Genomic DNA, 27,926 nt, shown 5'->3' with positions numbered 1-27,926 from the left:
ATTTTTGGCAACACTGTTTTTTACTATTAATATTGAAAACAACCTACTGTTTACTGTTTAGCGTATATTACAAACTCTTAAATAAGTAAAGTCATAATTTATTAAAATTCACTAATTGAAACTGGAAATAGAACAAATAAATAATTAAACTATTTTTTCATTGATGATACTCATAACTTCGTCAGCGTCTTCAGCTGTCTTCACTTTAATCATGAACGGTACCATCTGAAATATTATATAACTTATTATTAAACTAAGAAACTTTTTTTTTGATTTGATTTGTTTTTCCTGCAATGGAAAATTAATAAACAAATTCTTTTAATGGATGCACTTATTTTCCAGAATTTGGCAGAATCCATTGGCAGAAAACTTAATTTATTTTTATCGTTTAACTTACTGTTTTTATTAACTTCAATCTAAAAATTACAAGTTGGTTTGTATAATAAAATAAAATGAGTCCTTCAACTCAACAACTTTTCAATTTGTCTTATACTGTATAAATACAAAACAACATACACTTTCATGTAGTTAAATCATTACCTATGAAATTAAAATCAGTTTAAACAAGTACATTTAACAAAATATTTAATTAATTTAGAAATAAATCTCCATTTACAGTAAAATTTAACACAAACTTTCAAAACAAAAAGTAACTAAATAAAACAAGAAAAAAATAAACTTTTCTTAAAGAATTTTTAAACACAATACCTGTCACTTGAAGTAGAGATTTAGAATTTACTAAACAACAACTAAATAAATAAATTTTAATAACAAAAAACATCAAATCTTCTGGTATTCAAAATGAAAAAATACTTAAAAGTTTTAAAAAAATTTTAAAAAAATTCTAAATTTTCCCTCAAAAATTTAGAAACAAAATATTAATATACAAACAAATTGTTTTATATTTTCGTGGGTAATAATAAAACAAAATTAATTCGACAAACCTTGCCGTCCTCGAAACCCTCAACTTTGGGGTTGGGGACGCAGAAGAGCTTGACGAACTTGCCGCCCTGCTTGTCGCACTTGGGCATGTTGGACAGCACCACGTTCAGCAGGATGGTGCCCAGCGCCGTGTCCTGCCTCACCACCAGCTGGTGCTTTCCCTCGTCCGAAACTTGTTTGAGGTGCAGGAAGCCGACGCCCTTGTCCTTGTATTCGCCGTCCAACACGTAGTACAGCTTGCATCTGTGTGCGGGAGTTAAATTTTAATACCATGTATAATATTGTGGGTAGGTGTCAAACTTGCACGAAGACACTTTTGCGCGGAGGGTCAATTTTGCATGAAGACATCTTTGCACGTGTTAAAATTTTTTTAATCTTTTTATTATTTTTTTTTTAATTTACTTTCTTTTTTTTCTGTATTTTTTTTTTAATTTCTTATTCTGTTTTTTTACTCTCGTGCAAAAACTGTCACTCGTGCAAAACTGACCATCCGTGCAAAATTGTCTTCGTTAAAATTAGCTCCCTCGTGCAATATTGTCTTCTTGCAATTTTGACCCGTTCCCTAATATTATATATATATATATACAGATTATATTATTTATAGTGATCTACCGGATTCAAGATCCGGAACCGCCAGAAACCGGCCATCTTGTGCTTGATCCGGAACCGGCCGGATCCTAGTTGAAATCTGTCCGGGTCCGGATCAAGTTAGTCTGGAAGACTTTGTTTTCAGCGATCAGCTTCTTTCAGTTTTATTTACTTAGATTATTGTGGTTTGAATTTCTAATATATATAAAATTATTCAAGCGAAACAGACTAATTAAACTTTATTTAATCAATCATTTGTTGTAAAAATGCAGGTACATACAGGAGATTATTAAAAAGTTATTAAGTTCTCATCTAAGTTATGACCATTATTTTATCTACTTTTGATGAAAATTTTAAATGGTTTTGGAGAAGAAAATATCCTTTTAGTTCCATTATAATAAATTTTAGGAGGTATAATTAGGTTCTTCTTTTAAATAAGTAATTAGAAACAGGGTTTACACACGGTAAGGATACTTAGGTTAATTGAGGATAGTTTTGTAAGTTTATGAATTTTTGAAATTTCAGAAAATATATATTCTAGATTTTAATTGTAAGATTTAGTTGAATTTAATATATCTTAATTCAGTTTCTTATACCCATACTTTTTGATAAAAACTTTAATTTTAATTATTTTGAAAAGCTAGAAAAACACTTTAAAGAGTTTGATAAAACTCAAGATGACTCAGTACAGTTTCATTGGCAAAAATAGTAGCAACCCTGTAGAAATATAAGACTAATGATATTATTTTTAATATAGTTAATTTGGGTAGCTGTCTAAATTGCGCGAGCGTACAAAATTGCACGAGGGGACAAAATTGCACGAAAACACAAAATTGCACGAAGATTAATTTGCACGAGAGCGCAAAATTGCACGAAGATAAAATTGCACGAAAATAAAATTGCACGTAGATAAAATTGCACGAAGGTTCACTTTTGCACTAAGACACTTTTGCACGAGGGTATAATTTTGCACGAGCAGACAATTTTGCACGCAGACAATTTTGCACAAAGGGTCATTTTTGCACGAGTGACAATTTAGCACGGAGGGTCAGTTTTGCACGGATTTCGTTTCCTTCCCAGGGACGGGTCAAAATTGCGCGTAGACATTTTTGCACGAATAAATTTATATAATATTTAAAAAAATAAAAGAATCAGAATTAAAAAATTTAATAACTGAATAATAGAAAAATACGAAAAAAAATTATATAATATTTTAATAAATAAAATTTGAATTATAAAATTTAATAACTAAATGATAAAAACTTAACAAAAAAAATTATGTAAAAAATTTTAAGTAAAAAAAACAAATCAATTAATAACAAATCAAATAATAATAAAAAAATAATAATAAATAAATAAAAAAATTGTATATATAACATTTTTAAGCAAAAAAAAATTACTTTCATGTAAAAAATAAAAACTAAATGTTAAATAGATTAAAATAAGTAATTAAAAAAGTCAGAATTTAAAAAACCAAATAACTGAATAATAAATAGATTTAAAAAAATAAAAAAAACAAATAAGATTTATAAAATTTAAGAATTAATAAATTAAATAATAATAACATTAAATAAATCTCCAAAATTAATAAAAAAGTCAAAGTAAATAACTAAATAAATTTAAAAGAAATAATAATATTTAAAAAAGTCAAAATGATCAAAATAAATAATAAACAAAAATTAATCAAAAAAAAATTTTATAAATAAAAATAAAAACTAGATTATAAAATTAGATTCTCACCGTTATCAAAATATAATTATTAAAAATAGTTTTGTTTATATTTATAAATTATTTTTTGTTAAAAATAGAAATTAACTAATTGTAGCTGTTGTATTATTTTGTTTGTTTCGTTTTAGTCAAAAGCTTCTATCTCCTTTTTCTTCTAAAAACGTTAGAAGAAAATTGCTTCTGACAGTGCTTTTTCGCAAGTCTGGGTTAGATAAAGAAAAAAAAACTGAGCAGGAGAAACTTAAATTCTAATTAGAGTAAAACGCGTGCAAATAGTGATGTAACTAAGATAAAGTTTAGACAAATAGAAAATAATGATAAATAAATTATGTTTAAAACTTATATATAAAACAAAAAAACAATTTCAACTAAAGTTTATGGAAGTACACAGCCGTAACAGAACTTTCTGTACAACGCACAATAAAAATTTTATTAGACGGATTTTCTCCTTTCTAAATTTATTTAATTGTCTCACTATTTCGCATGCTCGGTTTTTTCTGTGCAAAAGTATCTTCGTGCAATTTTGTCCCCTCGTGCAACTTTGTACGCTCGTGCAATTTTAACACCTACCCATGTAAATACTATATATTTATTTTTATTTTTAATCTTGTTTTATTTCTTATTGAAGTTTAGTACAATTTTAATAAAATATAAGTTTACATCAATACATGTTTATTCTTTTATAAGGGATATTTTTATAAATTAAATTTCTAGTTTTATTTTTATTAAAAACATTTTAAATTTATATTAGTTTTTAAACACAATAATTTAGTTTTAATTAAAAAAATCTTAAAAAAATAAATATAAAAACAAATAAAATTAATATAAACCTAATTAAATTAAAATCAATTACACTTATACATGTTTATTATTTATTTTTATAAAATATGAAGGTTTTAATATATTTTTTATTTAGTTATTTTAAGTTAGTATCTTTTGTGCAAAATTGACTCTCCGTGCAAAACTGTCTGTCGTGCAAAATTAACCTTCCGTGCAAAATTGTAACTCGTGCAAAATAGTCCTCGTGCAATTTTGCGCCCGCGTGCAAACTAGTCTTCGTGCAAAAATATCTTCGTGCATTTTTGTACACTCGTGCAATTTTGTACTCGTGCAATTTAGTATCCTCGTGCAATTTTGTCTTCGCGCAATTTAGACCCGTTCCCAGTTAATTTATAACTGTTACATAGTTTATTTCTGCTTAGTTAAAAATTTCAATTGCACGGAAATCTTTTAACGTAAGTTAGAAAGACCCTTGTTATGCAATTTGAAGTCTTTGCAATAAACTCATTAAAAGAGGCAATGCTAATTCGTACAGCACTTCTTCTTTACTAAAGCATTTGAATTCAAACATCAAAGAGAAATTTCAGAGACTAGAAAATCATCATCCATTAAAGCAGTCAGCGATAGTTCGTCCCCAAATCCAAAACAAAAGAAGCTAACAGCAATGAACCAAGCTAGTATTGAGAGTTATCGTCTTCTTAAACAATGGAAAATAAACGATCAAAAATAAATCAAATTTCATTAAAAAACTATGAACATAATTCCTATGGACAATCAACCATTTTCAATTACTAGCGATCAATGTTCCATAGACCTGTTGGCTGTTTTAGAGCCAGGTTACTTGATTCCGAGCACTAAATACTTCACTGATACAATGCTTCCTGCGACTCATGAAAGTTTGAAGATAAAAATACAAACTGAGTTATCAGAAGCTTCGTTTTTACATATGGGTAAATTCGAAGACAAAGACATCATATCTTTCTTTATCAGCGCATTGATTAAATGAAAGCTTTGCACTGTAAAGAAATAAAAGGTTCTCACAATGACTTTAATATTTTATAAAAACATAAAGGAGATGCTTGAAAATTCGGGCATTAATATGAATCGCATTCACGTTTTTCTGCGCGACGATGCATTTAACATAAATGCTGGTATGTTGATGTTAAAATCCTCTTCAGCACCCTGTTTCATTCACACGCTTCAACTGGTAATTAAAGATTCACTGTTTTCCGAAAGTTATTAAGAGTGTTAATAGCCAAGGCCCGTCAAACTATTGTCTACTTTAACCATTCTTCTACTGCGAGTGAGAAACTAAAAAAAATTCAGGTCACTTTAGGTTCATCAGTGTCAATGCAAAAGGCCTTGCTACTTGTGCAAGATGTATAAACACGATGCAACTCAAACTAACTTATGCTGAAAAGACTAGAAAAATTAAAAGCAATAGTACAGAACTACGTGGCTAACAACAAATTTAAACCCGAAATTATTCTTACAGCTGATGAGTGGAAACTTTTTTGCCTCCTTATTAACTGCTCAAACCATTTTGTATAACCTTTGTATATATATACAGAGGTGTAGTCAAAACAACGCATTGCTGTCAATTGTAATCCCGCATGCAGCAGTAATAAAAAAGTTTTTTAATCATAAAGCTAATAGTCCACCAGGTCTAGATCAAATTAGTTCTACAACCTTGGCAGAAAATATAGAAGAGGCTTTTGAAAGAAGGTTTTATACTACTAATAACAGCACACGAATAAACCTTCAAGATAACGACTTGTTTTTACTCAAAACAGCTGTTGATTCACAGTATCGACTTGAATTTTTCCTTGCTAATCTTAAACAGAAGGTTGTTAAGCTACTGAAATCACAAGTAAAAAATCATAGTTGTCGTGAGATTGGTCAAAGTGGTCAAGTTCCTCTAGTACCGCCTAATTAACATAAAGCTCATCATTACAAATAATGGTCCCAAAAATTTTTCCTTGTTGTATTCTACATTTAAATCGAAAAGATGTGCAAACACTCACGAAAGAGAGCAACAAGATTCAGTTGATCAGGAAATTGAGACAGAAATTAAGGCTTTTTTGGTTGAAGATAAATTATCTGCTGAAGAAGTTAAAGAAGCTGAAGTCTTGTTTTGGTGGAACTCGAACAAGAATAAAACACACCCATCTTGTCAGTTTTGCAAGAAGGTATCTTTCGGAACCACCGTCTTCTGTTTATTCTGAAAGGTTAATTCAGAAGCTGGTTACTTGTACGAACAACAGCAGAATCGATTGCTTTCAAAAACCATTAACTTTTATATCTTCATCACAACTTGGAAAAACAAGGATAGGTTTCTTTGTGGCTTAATTGCGTTGATATAAATATTATTCACTAAACTTTTGTAGATGTAAACAGTTGCTTAAGAAGTTATGCAGGTATAAGTCTAATGTAAAGCCTATCATAAAAAATAGTTCGTTTAAAGCATTTTAACATTTAAGTTAATTTTCTCTTACGTCATACGAGTACAAAATTCAAAATTAGTTGAAACTTAAATTCAAACTGAGATTTTGTATACATAGGTATTTTTTTGTTTTTTTACAAAGTTCTTTTTCCTAGTGTTAAAATAAAACATTTAGACAATAAATTGTGTTTTTTTTTATATTTGTATTAAACAATTTTTACTAATTAATGGTATTATAATAATTAAGTTTTATAAGTTGTTATCTATTGAAACCACATAAAACTTTAAACATTTAGGATTCGGATCCGGTAGATCACTAATTATATATATACTATATATATAGTTTATTTATTAATACAGCTTGTTTCTGTGAAGTGTTTGTTGGTTTTAATAACATTTAAATAAAAGACTAGTTGTTATTATGTTACTTAACTAGACTATATACAAATTGTTTAAGAACAGATTATGTAAAGCTTGCACCTGTGCAATTTGTATTTGAATTATAGTTTAAAATTTAACAAAACAAAACAAAAAATTCAAACTTTTTAGAAAATATAGATCCTTCCTCGGCAACTTCGACCGACTCTACTTTTGGTGGCTCGTTTTCCTGTTAAGTGTATTTTTTGTTACTGTTTATTTGTAATTTATACTTTTAAAGTATCAAAAAAATTTAAAATGATTATAAGAATATTTTAAAACACAAAACACAACGTTATGAAAAATATACGACTATACTGTTGTACTTGAACACTGAATGGCATAAATTAAAACACCATAAAATAATGGATACAAACAATCTCTCATCAAACACACAAACCTCTACCGCGGCAGTTTCGGTAGCGGCAGGCGCTTTGTTGAATGAGAACCCGCCGAATGTAGGCTTGCTGTCACTGGTACTCCCGAACCCTGTTACGAATTGAACTGTGCGAACAATTTGCAATGTTACAAATTTGAATGACATGTTTCAAAAATGGGGTAGGTGTCAAATATACACGAAGGGACACTTATGCACTGGTTGAAACTTTTTTTCTCGGTAACTTTTTGTTCATATTATTTTTTTTTTCTGTTTTATTTATCTTGTTTTTTTTTAACTAGCACTGTTACCCCTAAGACCCATACCCTTTGCCGATTTTATATTTTTGTTATTAGTTTTTTTTTCCAATATCACTGTTACCCCTAGCCTTACCATTGGTTAGTCACTTTTTATTTTTATTTTTTTTACTCTCGTGCAAAAGTGTTTAGTGCATATTTGACCCGTCCCCTTAAAAATGAGCTCGATACTAAAAGAATTAATCTCAAGAACGCACTTTGAATGCAGCTCAAAAAGTGCATAAATGAACACTTAAATTTGTTTTAAATATTTTTTAAAATGTTTTAAAACGCAACACGTTTTAATTTATTATAAACTTAATGAAGCAATTTTTTTTTTGAATTAATTATACTTTCAATTATAAATGCCATTGATATAATTTATATAATGTGTTTCGTACAAAAAAAAAAGGTTTTGATTTTTGATACATATTACTAAAATTTAAACATGTGTTTAGAAATTCTATAAAAAAGCTGAATGTACACTGTGAGGCCATTATAATTTGAGTAAGTTCTAAAATTTGGCAGTATAAGGAAAAAAAAAGACATCAGATGCACTGTTTAATTTAAATTCACTTTAAAATTTGTTCAATAAAAAAGATCAGGAAAATTATTTTATACTTTTACATACAAAACTAAAACAGGTTGTATATAAATTGCATAAAAAATATAGCAACCTTTGAAAAAAGATGGCTTTTCTGTGTTTTCCGAGTCTGCTGGTTTGTTGAGTCCGAAACCTTTGTAATTAACAATTTTTACATTCAATTATATACTTGAAATATTACTCAAATTAAGTTAAACGTGTTTTAGTTGATTTACTATAACAGTTATTGTGTTAGAAAAAAGTTCATATAATTCATTTCAACTTTCTCCTTAGAAAATAATGTCATTTTAAAAGTCGTAAATCCATTAATGAATTACATGTGCATCTAAAAAGCACAAACTTTGTTTACCTTTGAAAAGAGGTTTTTCGGTGTTTTCAGAGTCTGCTGTTTTGTTGAGCCCGAAACCTTTGAAAGTAAAAACTTTGAATTCAAGTTTGATTGTACTTTAGACGGATAAAAAACATGATTATAACTGTTTAACTATAATCCTTGTTATATTTATGACACACTACACAAAAACAATATTACTTAAAAATTGTAAATAAAACTTTTGAAAAATACCTGTAAAAGCAGGCTTTTCAACAGCGCTCTCTGATTCTGGTTTCTTGTTGAGGCCGAAACCTACAACAGTTAAGAAGGTATTTTACTTATTTTATTAATATTTTATTATTATCAAAAAAATGTTTAACTTATTTTGCTTACAAAGTTTAATTAAATTTTTAATAAAAAATACTAATATTACAAAATAAAAAACAAATAACACGCATGAGTTTATGTTTAAAAATGATAACAACAATAAAAGTTTTATTTGTTGATTTTTTCTGTTTGAAACTTATTTTTAATGTGCTCAATAGTAGGAAATGACATATATACACGTAAAAAGAATGAAGAAAATAAACCACTTTCATATCAATTCATTGAAATAGTTTATTGAAATTTTTTTACATAAACACCGAGGTTGTAAGTTATAGAAAACGAGTACTAATTTTAAAAGTTCTGTATAGTATATAATGGTAGCTACACTAAAATAAAATTAAATAAATGAGTATGTGAAAAATATTACAAACTTAATAGAGGTGCATTTTTCAGGCTTAAAAACTTAAATAGTATATCCAAAGTATAACCTTGAAAGAAATATTTTACTAAAACAATTAACTTATCTATGAATATAAATAAACATTTAGCTGTTTATTTTATTATCTTACTAAAAAATTTCAAAAAGTTATTATCAAATAAACTAAAAATTCTTAGTAACTAACTCATTTTGACTAACGCAAGAAAAACAACAACTTTTATTTAAGTAAAATTATAAACATAATTATTTCAACAAAATTATGCAAAAATAGATTTGATAGAAACTATAAAACGAGAAAAAAAAAATTAATTAAATGTTACAATTTAAAAACTATTTTTATGCTAAAAAACACCTTATTTTCTCAAGTATTTACTAGAATACTTTGCTAATGATGAAAGTATGATTAAGCTCAGTTTAGAATACTTAAATAAATTAAAGAAGATATATAAAGAAAGTTAATTTATTAAAAAGTTAAAATTGTATTCTACACCTACTTTATAAAGTGAAAAACTGTCTACTTTAAAAGCTGTGAATTAACTATTTTGAAGTTTCTATTGAAAAATATACTTTGGAAAAGTTAAAAATAATAAAACATTTTCACCTCCAAAAAGACTGGGTGAATCTGTTGTCTTCTTTTCTTCTGGCTTTTTATTGAAAATAAATCCTGCATTTTTATTTAAATAATTAGAGAACAAAAAACTTTAAATAGTTTAAAAAAACATTTACTAATGTTTAAACTGATGACTTACGATTTATTTCTACAAATCATAAAATTTTTAATATCAAATAATTCAAATAATTTAATGATTCATTGATTTCTACACAGCATTAGTTCTTTATTATTTGAATAAGAATATTTCAAATAGTTGGAAATCGAAGGTATGTTCAAGACAGAAGTTGATGTTTTTTTTTCTTAATAATAATTTTCAAAATGATGTCTTCAAACTTTTCACTGCTTTAATACATATACTTTAAAGTATCTCAATATATAATTGGCTTGTAACAACTTTATGTAAATTTTTATAAAGATCAGACTAAAATATAAACTATTTAACTTTTAAATTCGTACTAAACATGAATATTAAATTTTACAATATACAGGGTTCGTGCGCGAATTTTTTTTCATTTAGCCTGACTGAGAACAATTTAGCCTGACATTTTTTCAAAGTAAGGAAAATCCCCTTTAAAGTCAATTTAGGTATTGGGGGGTCTTGATTATTACTATTGTAGTCTCTGACTTCAACAAGCTTCATCTCAAAAATATTTTGAGCATTAAAAATCTGCAAAAAGCAACTCATAGCTTAGTTACAACTTAATAAAATAAGACTAAATTGTGAAAAAAGGTGATTACCCCCCTATGCCCTTAACATAACAAATTCAGTGATAAGTTTTAAAATAAGTGTTATATCTAATCTATTGCTAGTGAACAAATTTAATACATTTAACTAAACACAATTGTTCAATTTAATTAAGCACAAGTAAAAACATTATAACCAGAAGATTTATAATAAATTGACTGCATTGTCGTGTTTTATTAAAATTTAAAATGAAACGCTTACACGAGTATTAAGTATTAAAATAAGCAAAAATGTTTATTATAGTATTTTGACTAATACTTAAAATTGATACATAATTATAAATCCTAAACTCTAAATAAATACAGTGATTGTTGACGTGTATCAGATTTAAAAAGCTTACACTTAAATAAAAAAAACCTTTAATGGATTGTTCTTGTAAAGAAAAATGAATTGTACGTAAAATTTTTACTCCCACAAAACTTAGTACTTATATCTTAAAGCTAAGTTTTAGTGTTGTGAATGTCTCTAATAACTTTAAACAAACATCAAAATATATGAATAAACTGAAGAGTTTTAATCTAAAAAGTATTTGGTATAAAACCTTTACATTAGAAATTAAAACAGTTCAACTAACTAAGCTCTGAAAAACATAGCTGACATAAACAAATTCAAACAAACAGCTAAGTTGTTGAACTAAACTGTAATGTTTAAACTGTATTTATTTTTTTATGAAGTTTCATAATTATGACGTATATAATCTACTCAAAACAAAATAATGAAGACTCTTAAATTATTTTAGAGGTTTAACAAAAGGTCTTAAGCATTTATATTTACAAATACTGACTGATTTTGTCTTTAATAATTAAATCTTTATTTAGAAATAAATTCACATTTCAATTTGATCTTAAAAAGATTTCTCAATTTTTTTAATCAAGAATTTTTTAGCACTGAACTGAGAAAAACTGAGATTTTCAAACTTTTAAATAAAAAAAACTGATTTAGCCTGACTTAGCCTGATTTAGCCTGACGCGCACGAACCCTGAATATAATTAAATAAATTCTTTGAAAATTTTAAAGAAAACCCAAAATGTAACATGTATCTTCAAATTACATGATTATAATTGATAGAGTAAAATATTTTTGAGTTTTCTAAAATTTTATCTAGAAGAGCTTTAAATAAATCTTTCTTATTTAAGTTTACCAAAGTCTCTCAAAATGTTATCTTTTAGTAAATCTAGAATTGTCTCAGTTTTTAAATATAAGATCATATACAAATCACCTTGACTACAATACAACAACATTTCAAAAATAAGTTGTGAACCTTGGTCAATATCAATGAAGAATAAAATTAATAAATATTTTTTAAATTTATTATAGTACCTTTATATAAATAAGGTAACCTTCAAATTTAAAAAAGTAGCTTTGAACTTGTAAAATAGCTTTAATACTGTTTATAGTACCTTTAACAACTAAAAAAGTATATTTAAGAATAACAACTAAAACGTTTTCTAAATAAACAACAGCACCTTTAAATGCAGGTTCTTCCTTCTTATCTGCTTTTTCATCCTTGTTGGACAAACCGAACCCGGTGAAGGCCGGCTTTGAAGGTTTCTCTTTGGGGGAAAACACGGCTGCATTATCCAATTTTGGCTTTTCAACTTCTTTGCCCTGATCACCAGCGATCACAATCGGCTGTTCGGATTTGGGCAAAGAAGATTTGGGCTGGCTGAGAAGGGCAGTAGACTCGCTTTCTCTGTGAAAAAAAAATATTAAAATTTGATTAAAAGCATTTTTATATAAAAAAATTATTTTTTATTAAAATGACCTCGATTGAATAATGTTATAATATTAAATTTAAGTATTTTAGTTAAGCACAAATACGCATCTAAAAAATTTGTACTTGATAAACTAGCAAACTTTTATGAACTCGATTAATATCAGTACAAGACTTAACACAATGAAAGCTTTATTAAACAAACAGTGATTTTTTGCTGTCTTCTTCAGTTGCGACCGGGTATTTTTTCTCAATGTCTTTAAAGTGCCTCATGTAGTCTTGAAAGACCGGGCTCAAGTCGCAAGTCGGCATTTTGTCCACATGTTCCTAATTTTTGAAAAAAAAAAAATTATTTCGTAAGTAAAATTGTTGGTGACTTTATAACTATGTACTTTAAATGATAACTCTGTATTTTGCAGAATACGAGGTTACGTATTAAAATAATAAACACTATTGAAATTGAAAGTACAAAAGTTATGAAACACTTTATTAGTTATGAAACAGCTGATTAATAAAGTTGTTTTATGTTTATACCACAAAGCTGAGAAAACTACAATAAATCAACAGGCAAGCACCTTGAACAACTGTATAATCGCAATGAAAAAATAAGCCTTTATTTGTATAAATTAATTTAATTTTTAACAACTTCACCAATTTAAAATCGAGTTAAAAATATTAAATACTTTCCGTAAACGACTTTAATATTACCATAACTTTAGTTAACAAAGATTTTTAAACCCTTTTTAAACTGTCAAATAATTACTGTAAAAAAGTACTAAAATTATTGTAATTTAAACAAGCACCTTAATCCACTGTATGACTCCTGTGTTGAGCGCGGTGACATGTCTGTTGTATTCCGTGCGAGCGTCTTTCTTCGCTGGCTCCTGTGTTGATGAGAAGTTATTAAACAAAAAAATTTAGAAATAAAATAAAAAGTAAAATAGAATATTGCAAACGTTATTATTTATTTCACTGACTTATACTTTCTAATTGTTATAATTATTACAAACTTCAGTAGGACTATCTATTTGAAACAAGTATACAAATCTACAAAACTATGTTCTGTATATGATAATCAGACTATGGTAAACAAGTTTATTTGCAAGTGTTTGTTTAAATTGCATGTTTGTCAAAATTATTCTTTAAAATTAATATTTTTGAAACTGTAGCAAATCTTTGTTGCATATGTTTTTTGCATAAAATTGCATCGGATAGAATATTTTTAAATTTAAAATTAACAACTTATGCAATATAAACAACTACAAATACAAAATTAAATATATACAAACAAAGTTTAAATATATTTAAAAATTGAGAAAATTGTTTAAGTTTTAATACACTTTACTTCTAGTTTAAGTTTTAATACTTAAAATAAAACATTTAGTTAAAAGTTTTGGTATAAGATTAAACGTTTACAATTACTTAACTTACTTTCATTAGAATTATTTTAATTTTTAATTTTATGAGTACACAATTTATTGAATTACAAAACAACCTCTATATTTGTTTAAAATTTTAAGTGACTAAACCTTTTAAAAATTACTAGAATAAAATCACGATATAAAAAAATTAAAGCAGGTGAATAAAAATTACCTCTATCTTAGCTTTTTTGACGGGTTTTTCAGATTGAATTTCCTTGGTAGCAGGTGCGGCACTTGCATCTATTAAGTAGTTTGAAATTTAGTTGAAATTAAATAATAAGAACAGCAGTTAGGCAGAAACATAATAAACATATAACAAATACAAAAACATGTTCACTTTTTTTATTGTGTTTATAAATGCTGTAAAGTAAATAATTGTACAATGAAATTTTTTGGAAATATATCTTATATTTAAACTAAAATATAAACCAAATCGTTTTAGTTTCTACCAATTTATATGAAGTGTAGCTTTTTTTTTTGAGAAAACCTTTTTATGAATTAATTTTATTTAATTAATTAGTTTTACGGCTTTTATTACATAAAGATGATTAATTACGGTTTATAAAAACGTTATGTAAATAATTTTCACACTTAATTATACCTTTAGTTTGTGTAAAATTATGTAAATGTATTAAAATATTATTTCCCAGCTTACTAAACAAAAAACCCAACCTGAGTGAAAAAAACTGACCTGTATTGCAAAAGATTATATATTCCACTTGGTTTATAGTTTAGTGACTTTTATTGACTCCTAAATTAAATAATAGCTAGAAATGTAGATGACAACATTTATAGATTTATGTAAAAAAAAAGTTATTCATATTATTTCAACAGTTTTTATATTTTATTCTTATAAAACTGTACTTCTCGAGTTGAACTCGAAACCTGTTTATAAAAAACAAAAAAGTAATTTAAAGTATTATTGTCCAAACAAAATGACAATGATAACTGGTGACATACAAAATCTACAAATTAGGATATGGCCAGATCAGTATGTTTTTAGATCAGTTTTTGTAGTAGGTTAAAACTACAAGCTTTTTTATTTGAAAAATTCTGTCCAAAAAAACTTTTTTGTTCCGATGAAGATCTAGTTTGTATAATTTTTTTTTCAAGCTTTCATTATGTTTTGTTTTTTAGATTCTATCATTCTTATAACTAGTTTGTAATAAACTCAACCAAGAAAGATATTTTTTTATAATAACATCACGCAGGATTGAATCAACAGTGTCTGTGATTAAATGCCCACTGGAGAAATGCACATTTGAAACACCAGATGTCGATGCTTCTGTAGCTACCTCTTTGCTTATCATAAACAACAATGTCCACATTAATGCAAGTTTTTCAAAATCAAAGCCTCCAAAGATGGACCTCCCTCGAATAGGGAGAGACTGTAATCGAGAGGTATGGAACTTAATTCTGCAAAAATGGACAATGTTTTAAGACAACACAGAGATGACAGAGTCAGAAAAATGTCGTCAATTGTACTATTGCTGTGATGAAGATCTAGGCGATGCTTTTCTAAAGAGACATGCAGATGTAGTGAATTCAAGTGAGCGAGAGCTTTTAAGCATGATCAAGCAGCTTGCAGTCATTCCGGTTTCTTCAGTTGTTGTCTAACGATCAGACTTTCTTTGTACAAGACAGGATTTGACTGAAAACAATAGATCATTTGCTACCCGTTTAAAGGGAAAAGTCAGTACATACTCTTACACTTGTACTTACCGAAAATATAGCTGTAATTAAGTAATAGACTTCAAAGACATAATCCTAAAAAATATTATGGTGACTGGTCTAGCAGATGAGGATATCCGCATAGAGGTGCTAGGATGGGGAAGTCTAGATGAGAAAGATGTCAATGAGACAATCGGTTATATTGAAGCAAAATAAATGGTACGTAATGCAACATGAGACAACCTGCTATAACGGCCTCAGTTTCCTCATACAAACTTCTGAAAAAAAAACATAAAAAAACCAAGTGGTAAAATAAACTGTAACATGTGTAGTAAATCAACTGAAAACTTTGTTTGGAGTAGAAAAAATTACATTGAGTGTTCTACTTGTAAACAATGCTGGATAACGTTCCGGAAAAATGTGCGTGAAAATGATGAAAAGTATGCTGAAGAGACAAATGCACTTCTGGTTGGTGAATTATATGCACAAAACTTTGATAACCTTCGTTGCCAAAGTCGTAGGGAAAATCTGTTCGAGCGAAAAAACGCGAAGAAGAAAAAGAAAGTAAAGGGACAGAAAAACGTACCTTTACACACTGGATGGCGACGAAATCTCGCAAATTTAAAAGTAATCCTCGCCTACCTCCTATTGAACCATTGATTCTAAAATTTCGTTTTAAATCAAATGTCTGTGGTTAATTTCATTTAAAAGGGTGGTATTATTTTCTAGCTGCTGACAAACTTTCAGGATGGACAGAACAACAAAGAATCAAATAAGGTACGAATGAGTCTGGTTCAAAAGGACTATGTAAAGCTTTGCGTCGTATTTTTGTCACTTTTGTGTTCCACAGGGTTGCCACAGATCAAACTGAGAAAAATTTCCTGACTTTTCCTGACTTTTTAATAAAATTTTCCCTTACTTTTCTAATTCAAAATTCTTAGATTAAATACATAATCAAACACTTAAAACTATATAAAGCTTTCAATCTTAATTTATACAGGCTAATTCAACAGATTTTTTTTTGTTGAATTCAATCATCTAAATTCCATTATATCTTTGAACCATCTGTGTGTTATTGATGTTTTTGCAATAAACAGCCCTATCAGCATAATACTTGTATTTTCTAACTGGATACAGTTCTAGTTTGTATGCATATATATAATCTTTAATTCTTCTTCTGGGTGTAATAGTTTCTCCTTTCATACTGTTTTCAAGCAGAGCTTTGTTAATACTAAACCCACGTTCGACCTCAGCCTGGTCATTGTGCAACAAAAATAATGGTTGCAACAAATTTCTGAGAGAAGATTTGAAAGGAACTTTCAATGTTTCAAAGTAGAATTGGTTTAAACGATCTTCACTTTCCTTGAAGCTCTTGAGCTATAATGCATTCATTGGAAAATTTACTAAAGTTTTAAATTGTTCAATGCTAGCATCACCTCCAGAGTTGGAGCACTTATTTTTTACTTTGTTTATGAGTGCACAATGTCGGCAAAACGCTTAACAACGATTCTGACTCCTATTTTTTTAAAGCTATGCGGATTTAGGCATGTCATATTTTTTACGAATGTACTTCCAATAGCCATTCTGATCCGGAGATTTTCAACCGCTTTTATAAGAAATACTCTACATTATTTGTTGAAATTTAAGACTTTTGTTCATCAACTAGGTCTTTTTTCCTCAAATTTGCAATAAAATTGGTTGCAGCACAACTAAGATCAAGGGCAGGTTTTAAGGAAGCTTCAACCTTAAAACTAAATCAACTTTAAATAACTGGTTAAGCTGAGGTTCGTAACTATCACGTCTTTCATAATGATGCACAGCAGTTTAATTACCAAGCACGAAATGTCCTCATGCATAAAGGCAAAAACAGGCTGGGTACTCTGATAAAATGTTAGAAAAGGCTGCATGAGAGATATCACATAATTAAAAAATGTAATAAAACTTTTGTGTGTATATCAGTTTCACTATGGAAGTGACCTTGCCACAGATCATCAATACTACAAAGCATAAAAAAACTGATTGTTCAATTAGGGTGGTTGTTTAATATGTTAATAGGAAAAACTCAGTTTTATAAAGGATATTTTATTAATTTTTACCAGATGAAGGCATTAGAAATTAAGTAATTTTGTAAAATTCTAGGAAAATTTTGCAATTGTAGTCTGACTTTAAAGGATTTTTAATTAATTTTTTAACTACTTAAAGGCGTTGCAAAATAAGAGATTTTGAAATTTGAACTGACGAAACCTCACCTTTTACAATTTTGTCAAATTTCTTTACTTTTCCTGACTTTTTTTCAAAAACCCAATTTGTTTCTGACTTTTGTCTTTTATTTATTAGTTTTTCCTGCTTTCCTGACCTTGTGACAAACCTGCTTCCAGTTGAAACATCTTTAGATGGACGTCCAGAGTTTTTGAAAAATTAACCAATAATTTTCTAAAATAATGGGGTATAAACCATTGTATGTCATTTGCATGTCATCATATTTAAACGGTAGGGCGGAATTAGCAGTAAAGGTCACTAAGCGATTGTTAATGGAAAACGTTGGTCGAAATGGTGAACTAATTAACAACAGAATGTTACAAGCTTTACTTACGCCTAGGTTAACCTGATCCGGGACTGATACCTTACATGAGAACAAGTGTAAATATTTACAATAACCCGCAGATCTCAAACATATGGCTGCATGACGCATGGAGTAAAAAGCTCTTAAGTCTCGTTATGTTAAGTCACTTAAAAATTTAAGTGAGGACATAAAATCATTGCCACCACTGAATTGCAGTGATTATGTGATGATACAAAACCAAACAGGTCACTTTCCTAACAATTGGGGGAAAAGTGGAGTAGTAATGGAATTTAAAAGACTATCACCAATATGCTGTCAAGGTTGATGGATCAGGTCGCTTAACTGTTTAAAATCAATAGTTTCTAAGAAAAATTAACCCTCCTAGTTGCAAATCTCAAAGCAGTATCCCTTATCTGAGAAAAGCAAACATACCCCTGCAGAAGTTTGTCTTTTCTGGTAATAATGAGAAAAGAGATTTCCAGAAAAATGTTGCTAGTCCGTGCTGCCATAAGGTAATAAATAACAAAGCTGAAGATAACTATGGCAAGATTTGCATGGCAAAACAAGCTACCTTCCTTAACCTGAGGATTCAAATTGCATAGGTGCAAGCCAATCCTCTACAACACGGAGAAATGGTGTATTGTCTCGTTTGGATCCTAAAAATAAATCTGGGTTATCTGAAAGAGATTTTGTTGACGATGGAGTGTCGCCAAAGAACTGCATTGTTACAGCGGTGTAAGAACACGGATAAGGATATACGATGCAGAAAGCTATAAACCTGTTTAAACTGCTGTTTATGTTAATGTTTATATTTAAGTAAAAAGTAAGTTAATTGTGACATTTCAAATGATTTTGTTCTTTTAAAGTTAGTTTTGTTGATTTTTAGAACTGAAACTGTATTTTAGTTTACAACTTATTTTTAAATAGTTTTATTTCGCTAGGTAAATGTATCGTTTTATCTCCTTTGTAAATAAAATATGGGGGGATATGTATAAGTATTTACCTAGTTTTCCTTATGTTTAGTTTTACAGCTTCTATCATTCTTGTAATTAGTTTGTGAATAAACTCAACCAAGAAAGTCCGTAGTCTTTTTCAATAAGAAAATAAAAAACAACTGTACATTTAGAAAATAAAATAACTAATAAAACTAAATAGAAACAGCATACGATAAATTCAAAAATAATAAAAAACGGTAATGACTAACTCAAAAATGACTTTGCTTATTGATATTATTTAAAAATGTATTCAATTAACTTTAAAACACCCGACTAACTAGGAGCCTGTGTAGCTGATGGCTTCTCTGTAGATGACGGCACTTCAGGTTCGTCTTTTTTCGCGCCAAAACTCAAAACGTTTTGAGTATCTGAAGTTTTGTCGGCATTTTCTGCAGTGGACATGGCTGTTTGCTCTTCGGGTTTCTTCGCGCCGAGTTGGAAAGTAGACGGTGCTGCAAAAGAGAAAAACATAATGGCGAAGGTGATGAAAAACATGTGCTTTAAAATAATAGCATTTAATTTAATTTTGCATTTAATTTACAAAAACTTTGTTGACAGCAAATCAGAGATTGTAAAATTAATATTTTTTACAAAAGGTACATAAATTTCAATGTCATTAAAATACTTTTTTAAACAAGTTAAAAATTATGCTATTTAAATAAAACAAACCTTTAGTACCAAATAAAGAGCTGCCAGATCCAAAACTGTTTTGTTCTTCAGGTTTTGTGTCAAGATTAAAACTACTAGCAGGTGCTGTGTAAATTAATTACTTGCAAAAAAAATATTAATTTAATACATTAGTAAAAATAAATTTTATTTATAAACACTGTCTTTTTATTCAAATAATACTAAGGTAATTTCTGAAAATATACCAGCGTTTTAGAAGTTCACTTCATCAATAATTGTGTAACAAGCTTTCACTTACTAGTCATGTAAAAAGTATTTAAAAAACAAAAATTATATTGTGCAGCAAACCTTTAGAACCAAAAAGAGAGTTTCCAGTTCCAAAACCCCCCAAGCTGAAACCGGTATTTGAAGAAGGCTCGGGAGCTGATACGGACGACAATCCGGCAAAAACGCTTGCTGTCTGCGTGAAAAATAATTGCACATGATTGTAATTTGTTTTACTATATACATTTGTTCAAGTAATTTACGGTCGTAAGGGGCCCACATAGTTTTTAAAAAGCCAACTTATTTTGTGGATTTATTTCTGATCCTCCAGAGAACATTTACTGCTTTACAAAGTTCAAAGCACATAAGAGATCAAAGTTGGTGATTCAATATAGATTTCGTAGAATGCACAAACTAAAAATGAGATAAAAATTTAATTCAAATATATCTTCTTTTTTTTTATAAATTCCTTAAATTTATACAGTTTATTTGTTAAAAAGTTTTAATATAAGCAGGATTTCATTTACTTTGATAGAAAATTCTCTTTTCAATACTAGAGATTTATTAGAAAACTTTACGACAAATATTTAAATTTAAATAAAACAACTAAATGTCAATCATTTATAGAATGTTTTCTGTAAATTTAGAAGTCTCTAGCTCAAAAGATAAAATATATTTTTCTAAATGTAATAATACTGTTTATTTCTTAAAACTTTCATATATAACCACTATTATTTTTACAGAAAAAAAATGTTATTTTAATAATAAATACTTTTCAGGTCAGTGAAACTTAACTCTCAAAATTATTAATTATTTTGTAGAGAAGTGTCAAAACTTAAAAATTGTTACAATTTATAGTAAAAACATTAGAAAAAAAATTTATGGTAAGAAAAAATACATACAACTCAAAAAAAATTAAATAATAAAAAACAATCAAAAATAAAGTCTATAAAATTTTTACTACTTTTTCAAGTTGAGATTTATATAAGTACTTACTAACATGACTAATTTAAGGTTTGACAACCGATAAGGTTTGACAACAAATAAAAGTTTAAGTATTTTTTCTAATAGTAAAACAACAATCTTAATAAAATTGAAATATATATTCTAACATTTAACAAAACTAATGATCATGGTATTTCAAACTGCTTAACTATTACAATATAAATTTAATCTTTTTTAAAGTAAGTAATTCATATTATAAATAACAATAGTTTCATCATTATTTGCATTTTTACAATTTATGTTATTTACAAGTATGTTGATATATATATGCTTAAATTTGCTGTCTGCATGAAAAATTTGTTATTCAATTAAATAAAATGTAAGGACATGATTGTAGTGTTATTTAAAGGCCATAGGGGGGTCCAACATTTTTTTTTACAAAAATTAACTTTGGCTTTTATATGAAAGTTTTAAGTACAAACTACAAGCCAGTTTTTATAGAATTCAAAAATATCATTTAACTTTTGAGATATTAAATTTTTTGTAAAAATTTTCCAATATAAACGTATGGACCGCAAATTTTTTGGGGTCAATTTTCTCGGAAATTTTAAAATTCACTAAAAATCTATCTCCTCCTTCATTTTTCAAGCAATCTTCTTCAAATTTTCAGGAAACGTTCCTCATAATAAAAGGAAAAAACGTTACTCTATAATTTAAGTAACTTAAAAAAATATAAATTTTATCACAAAAGTTAAAAAAAAAAGTGTTTTTTTTTTCAAAAAAAATATATTGTTACCAAAATCTTTTTTAATTCCAAAGTAACGTTTTTTTGTTATTGTATAAAGATTAGACTGTGAAAGTTTGAAGAAGATTGCTTGAAAAATGTAGGAGGAGATAGATTTTAAATGAAATAGTCTTTTTCCGCTGTTTTAGTTTTCCCTTCCCATAGGGAACCTATTATGCGGCCCGACTTTGACTGGTCATATCTAAAAAAATATTTTGATTTTTTTAAAACAATAAAAAGCATCTTAAAGCTTAGAAAAAACTCTATAAAACAGATATACTTGTAAAAAATATGGTTTACCCTCCCCCCCTATGACCTTAATTTATAAATTAGTTAGTACAAGACTGCACCACATGACCATATTTAACAGTCTTGTCTAGTGTTAATTGTAAAAATCATCTCAGCCATGCTGAAAAACAGATAATTAATTATTTGATTAGAAACAATTCAAGGGCACAAGGGCAAATAACTACAAGTGTAGGATAATTAAACTATAGCTCATTTTAATATATACAGGGTTGCCACTCATTTTTTTCCAAAAAAAATTACCAGGTTGTGGCAACCTTGTATATATTTAGTGTTCATATTATATATGTGTGTTTATATTTATACTTATTATCGTTTCAGATTATTCATTGTTAATAAAGTATTTAAACACAAGGAGTTTTTCTTCAACAACAGGGTTGCAATAGATAAAGCTGAGAATATTTTCCTGACTTTTTCTTAAAAATTTCCTCACTTTTCAAAATTAAACTCTTAACTTTAACTTATTCTAAGATACATAATCAAACACTTGAAAATATATAAGGATTTTAATATTATTTTTATACAGGTTAAAACAATAGTCGTTACATATGTTAATAGAAAAATTTTCCAGATTTATAAAGCATATTTTATTAATTTATACCAGATGAAAGCATTGGTAATTAAGTAATTTAGTAAATTTCTAGGAAAATTTTGCAACTTTAATGTGACTTTGAAGGATTTTTAATTAATTTCTTACCAATTTAAGGCTTTGGAAAATAAGGAATTTTGTAAATTTAAACTGGCAAAATCAGATATTTCTTCAAATTTTGTCAAATTATCTGATTTTTACAGAATTTTTTCTAAAGCCCCCATTTTTTCTTGACTTTGCTGGACTTTTGTCATTTGTTTTAGTTTTTCCTGACTTTTCCTGACCTTGTGGCAGCCCTGCAACAAGCAGGGTTGTCACATACCAAGCTAAAAATAATTTCCTGACTTTTCCTAAACTTTCTAAATAAAATTCTTATAAAAATTGAGTCAAATTACATAACTTATAACTTGAATTTTTTTAATTTATTACAAAAATTCAATAAGACACTAAAAAAGATGAATTACAAAAGCATTTTTTATTTGAAAATAAAATCAGCAAAATGCAACTTTTAGTGATAATAAATTTTCTTATTGAAAGTATGTTTTGTTTATATCAAACTTCTATGATTCTCCTGACGTTGTCTTTTTTTTCTGACTTTTTCTGATTTACTGACTTTCCTGACTTTGCGGCCACCTTGCACAAGTAAAAATCTCACAAGTTTGTCTAGTTTTATAGATTTTCATTATAGTTATATATTTTTGGAAAATGCACAAAGGAACACTTTTGCACAAAGACTGTTTTGTACAAAGGGAAATTTTTGCAAGAGATTAAAAAAATGAAAAAAACAATTAAAATAAATTGTAAAACATAAACAGAAAGATTAATTACTAACATAAACAAAAAAAAATAAGAATAATAAATAAAAAAAATCAATAAAAAAACAAAAGAGAAAAAAAGTTAAGGACCAAGGGTAAGGGTAATGGGTAACAGTTATATAAAAAATATATTAATGATTTATAAGATGTAACGTTAAAAGGCGTTAAATCCTGGAGATCCTGATAAGCTAAGTTTATCGGAATATATACCACAGATGTTCTTGTGTTAAAACTAGTGATGTACCGGACCCACAATTTTGAGTCCGGCCGGACCCGGATCCGGACTTTTTTTTTTAATTAGAATCTGGCCAGAACCGGATCCGGACTTTTTTTTCAAATTAGAATCCGGCCGGAACTGGATCCGTACTTTTTTTTCAAATTAGAATCCGGCCGGATCCGGATATTAGACAAAAATGGCAATATCCGGCCGGAACCGGACCCGGATAGTGAGTCCGGTACATCACTAGTATAAACTAGCCTGAGTCAGAATGAGGTTTTTAAAAACTGAAAAAAAAAAAAACTTTAATCTAATAATAAGTTGAACAGCTAGCCACAAGGTTTACAAATTTAGGTGTTATTTACAATTAAAAATCTGAAATCAAGTTCTTGATCAAAATACACTAGAAAATTACAATATATTGAAAACTGGATCAGATCAAACCCATTCAAAATCTAAAAGAAAACTAGCTTGAGTTTTTATAAAAAACTAAACTAGCCTGAGACAGTCAAAGATTTTCTAAAATTCCAAAAAATTTTCAAACTAGCAGGGTTGCCACTGTTTTCGTCATTAAAACTATCTAGAATGAGTATAAACAAGCCTGAGTCAGAATGAGGTTTTTAAAAACTGAAAAAATTACTTTAATCTAATAATAAGTAGAATAGCTAGCAAAGGTTGACAATTTGGTAGTAAAGTTGTGAACTGATTGTGTTACACTTAACTTATTAGTACTACCCATCATAATTAAATCCTACCTTATTTAATTAATATCTAACAAATACTAAATTTTAACTGAGACTACTTTCTATAATCAGACACGACAGTTTTGAGTGATGAATCTTTTATATAAAACACAACAAGAAATACTAGCATATACAAAATTATTAATTACTTTGGTAACACTTTAAAAACTGGAAGCTCTTTAAATCTATATCAAAAGACTTAAAACAATAAACTAAAAATCAAATAAAACTTTTCGTAAACAGAAAACTGTAAAGTTTTTCAAAAACAATTAAACTATAAACCTGGCTTAAATATTTAAACAATTAAAAACCAGTTGAAATATTCACTTTTAAAACAAAACACTACTTACAATAACCATACACAAAAAAGTTCAAGATATTTTGTTGCATCAAGCTGCACACCAAACTAACTAACTGCTTACATATAAACTGCCTGTCATGTTCTGATGTTTTGTTGCATCAGTATTTAGTTTGAAACATTTCGTCATATGATTCTCATGGCTCGTACATTCAACCGTATTAACTCTAAATATTCTCTGAGCACAACTTTAAACAATAAATAATGCAAGTATTCGTTCTAAAGTTTTCAATTTTACAACATATGTAAAAAGTTGCATTTCTGAAATGTTTATTTCATAGTTTAAATGAAAACAAATTTTAATTAGTCACGTGTACAAAATGAGCCAATCACGGTAGGTGTTTAGTTTTAACTGACGAAAATGACTCTTATTAATTTACACAGGGTTTGATTTTGAAAAAATTCTTTTCAGTATGCTCTTTTTTACTAACTAGATCCGGGTCCGGCCGGATCTCTGTTAGGATCCGGCCGGAACCGGATTCGGACTTTTTTTCAAATTAGAATCCGGCCGGAACCGGATCCTGACTTTTTTTTCAAATTAGAATCCGGCCGGATCCGGATATCAGACAAAAATGGCAATATCCGGCCGGACCCGGATAGTGAGTCCGGTACATCACTAGTTAAAACTCTATTCCGACTAACGGCATTTCACTGCTCTCAAATAAATTTTAGAACAGATCTACGGAGTCTCAAAAAGCTATTTTTAGAGCTTTTTGAGACTCCGTAGATCTGTTCTTAAATTTATTTGAGAGCAGTGAAACGCCGTTAGTCAGAATAAAGTTTTAACACAAGAACATCTGTGGTATTTATGATTTATATATTTATATGATTTATTAATCAAAAAAAATCTAGAAAATAATAATTTAATAAAAAAAAATATAAAAAGCAAAAAAAACTATCAACCGAGGGTAAGGGTTAGGGGTAAAGTGATAGTAAAAAAATTTATAGGTTTTTATATAGGGCAAGAAACAAAAAAGATGAAAGAAAATGATTTTAATAAAACGAATCTTCTTTCTTTTTATTTTCAACCTACTTTCTTCACTAATTAATTTTTTTTTTTTTTTGAAAATGAGGATTTATTTAGTTTTGGCTTAAATTTTTATTTTTATAATTTAAAAGAATTCCAACGTATCATTTCGTTTAAACTTTTTAAATAATGCTCCTATAAACTTAGAGATCAATTGCTTACCAAAAAAAAAAGTCTATATTGTAATAAAATGATGTAAATTACACTTTAAGGTATAAGAGCATATATGATGTTTTGCAAAAAAAAATACTGTTTTAAGGATTAAATTATCTCATTATTTAAGTCATTGAATTTAAATAGTGAATACTTTTATATACAGCTTTTCAAATAATTTTATTTGTAACTTTTAGTTTACTGTAACGAAGTCTTAAAATGTTCGATGTAACAATTAAAAATGAACAAAAATGTCTCCTACAGTAAAAATAATTGAAAAACATAAAACTTACTAAAAAATCAAAAACTAACTGAGTACACTGTAAAAAAAAATAAGTAGAAATCTTTTATTAGTTTTTCAAATATTACTAATCTAAAGTTTAAAATTTATTTTATATTTGGTAGTTAATACAAAAATAAAATTAGAGTTTATTCTTACTGTAGCATGATAAAAAAAAATTTAACACTTAAGAAAACTAATGATCATCAAGAAATTAGACTAAAAAAAATTGCAGTCTTTACATTTGTGTGTGATTTTTTTTTAATTACAAAATCTCATAAATTAGATTAAAATCCAAAATATTATAAAAGTGGCTTAAGTTTTAATATAAGAGCAAATAACAATTTATGTAAAAAAATAACTTGGACCTACTATTACCTTAACTATGGCTTAATTCCAAGTAAATAGTATATTTTCAATTAAAAAGTTAAAAATAAAGAAAAAAAAAACTTTTTAAAAGAAAACCATTTTCTAATAGTCTAAGTATATTTTAAAATGTATCAGTATAGTTTAAATGTTAAGAATAACTTTAATAAATCACTTCAAACACCTTCAACTTTAAAGAATAATAATTACTCACACTTTATTCTTTCCATAAACCTTAATACATAAAATTTTGTTTTACTTTTAAATGGTTATATTTAGAAAAAATTTGCTAAAAGAGAAGATAGTACAAAACAAAAACTAAAAATATTTAAAATACACTCTTTTACTTAATTATACTTATAAAAATTACCACACACTAAACAACAAATTTTAAGATAGGCCAGTATTATAGACATATTTTTGTATACTTAAAAAGTTGTTTGCCTAACATGTCACAAAAATAATTATTGGACTATTTTTAAGCAACATTTAAAATTTTGGTAGTCCAGTTTATGATGCACACTTATTTAAAATTTACAACAAAATTTTTCATAAATAATTCACATTAGGACTTGACATTAAAATTAGTGGGACTGATTCATCCTTACTTTTGTTCAAAATAAATCTTAAATAAAATAAAAACTTTGGTAGTTGATGATCTACACTTAATTAAAATTTCCAAAATAAATTCGGAACATCAAACCAACATTGGACTTAACCGGCTGATCCCTACTTTCACCACCCTTACTTTTTATTAGCAGCCTGTTTTATTTGACCCCTCCCATGAAAATTAAGATAGGTAACTCAGTGCATTGTATTAACTTTTTTGAAATTTCAGGTTGTCTGCTTTGAAAGAATAAAAAAACTCACATTGGACTTAACGGGCCTGGTTCTCTTTGCCATTCTTAATTTTGTTCAGAATAAATCTTAAATAAAATAAAAACTTTGGTAGTTGATGATCTACATTTAATTTAAATTTACAAAATAAATTGCAAACATCAAACCAACATTGGACTTAACCGGCCTGGTTCTCTTTGCCATCCTTACTTTTGTTCAGAATAAATCTTAAATAAAATAAAAACTTTGGTAGTTGACGATCTACATTTAATCAAAATTTACAAAAATAAATTCCAAAATATCAAACCAACATTGGACTTAACGGGCCTGGTTCTCTTTGCCACTCTGATCTTCCTGGCTGCCAGCACCGACTTGTCTGCTTGCCTGCTCACGTACTGCTGTGGTATTTCCTGGTCCTCTTCCTGATCCCAGTTCTGGTCGGTCAGCCGCTTGTCAGCTATTCTTTTTGGCATTTTTGTGTAAAATGGTTATATGAAAAGTAAACTAGTTTGAAATGATTGTTAATTGTTGTAATTGTGAAGTAAAGTTATTTAAATCAAAGAATGTTTTTTTTATCGTTTTGTAAAAAACATGTTTTGGGTAATATAAACCACCAAAGTTGACATTTACAAGTTAAACTAGT

At 27.8% G+C, this 27,926-nt stretch overlaps 1 protein-coding gene across 1 annotated transcript; it reads right to left on the bottom strand.

Annotated features, from left to right (window-relative positions):
* Positions 1-84: 84 nt before the first annotated feature.
* LOC145834144 (uncharacterized) lies at positions 85-27,855 on the bottom strand. Its single transcript, XM_082941502.1, has 16 exons — positions 27,595-27,855; positions 19,948-20,059; positions 19,642-19,725; positions 19,251-19,424; positions 13,916-13,983; positions 13,126-13,206; positions 12,528-12,649; positions 12,075-12,301; positions 9,852-9,914; positions 8,737-8,796; positions 8,524-8,580; positions 8,248-8,307; positions 7,299-7,387; positions 7,024-7,088; positions 945-1,185; positions 85-225 (listed from the first exon to the last, which is right to left on the bottom strand). The coding sequence occupies exons 1-16, from the start codon at positions 27,754-27,756 to the stop codon at positions 145-147; spliced, it is 1,746 nt and encodes a 581-aa protein (XP_082797628.1). The 5' UTR covers positions 27,757-27,855; the 3' UTR covers positions 85-144.
* Between the last annotated feature and the right edge of the window lie 71 nt (positions 27,856-27,926).

Source organism: Thalia democratica, chromosome 4 (assembly GCF_965202585.1).
Source record: "Thalia democratica chromosome 4, ktThaDemo2.hap1.1, whole genome shotgun sequence".
Taxonomy (NCBI): domain Eukaryota; kingdom Metazoa; phylum Chordata; class Thaliacea; order Salpida; family Salpidae; genus Thalia; species Thalia democratica.
The sequence above is the reverse complement of the archived record's forward strand: the minus strand, read 5'-3'. Positions and strand labels throughout refer to the sequence as shown.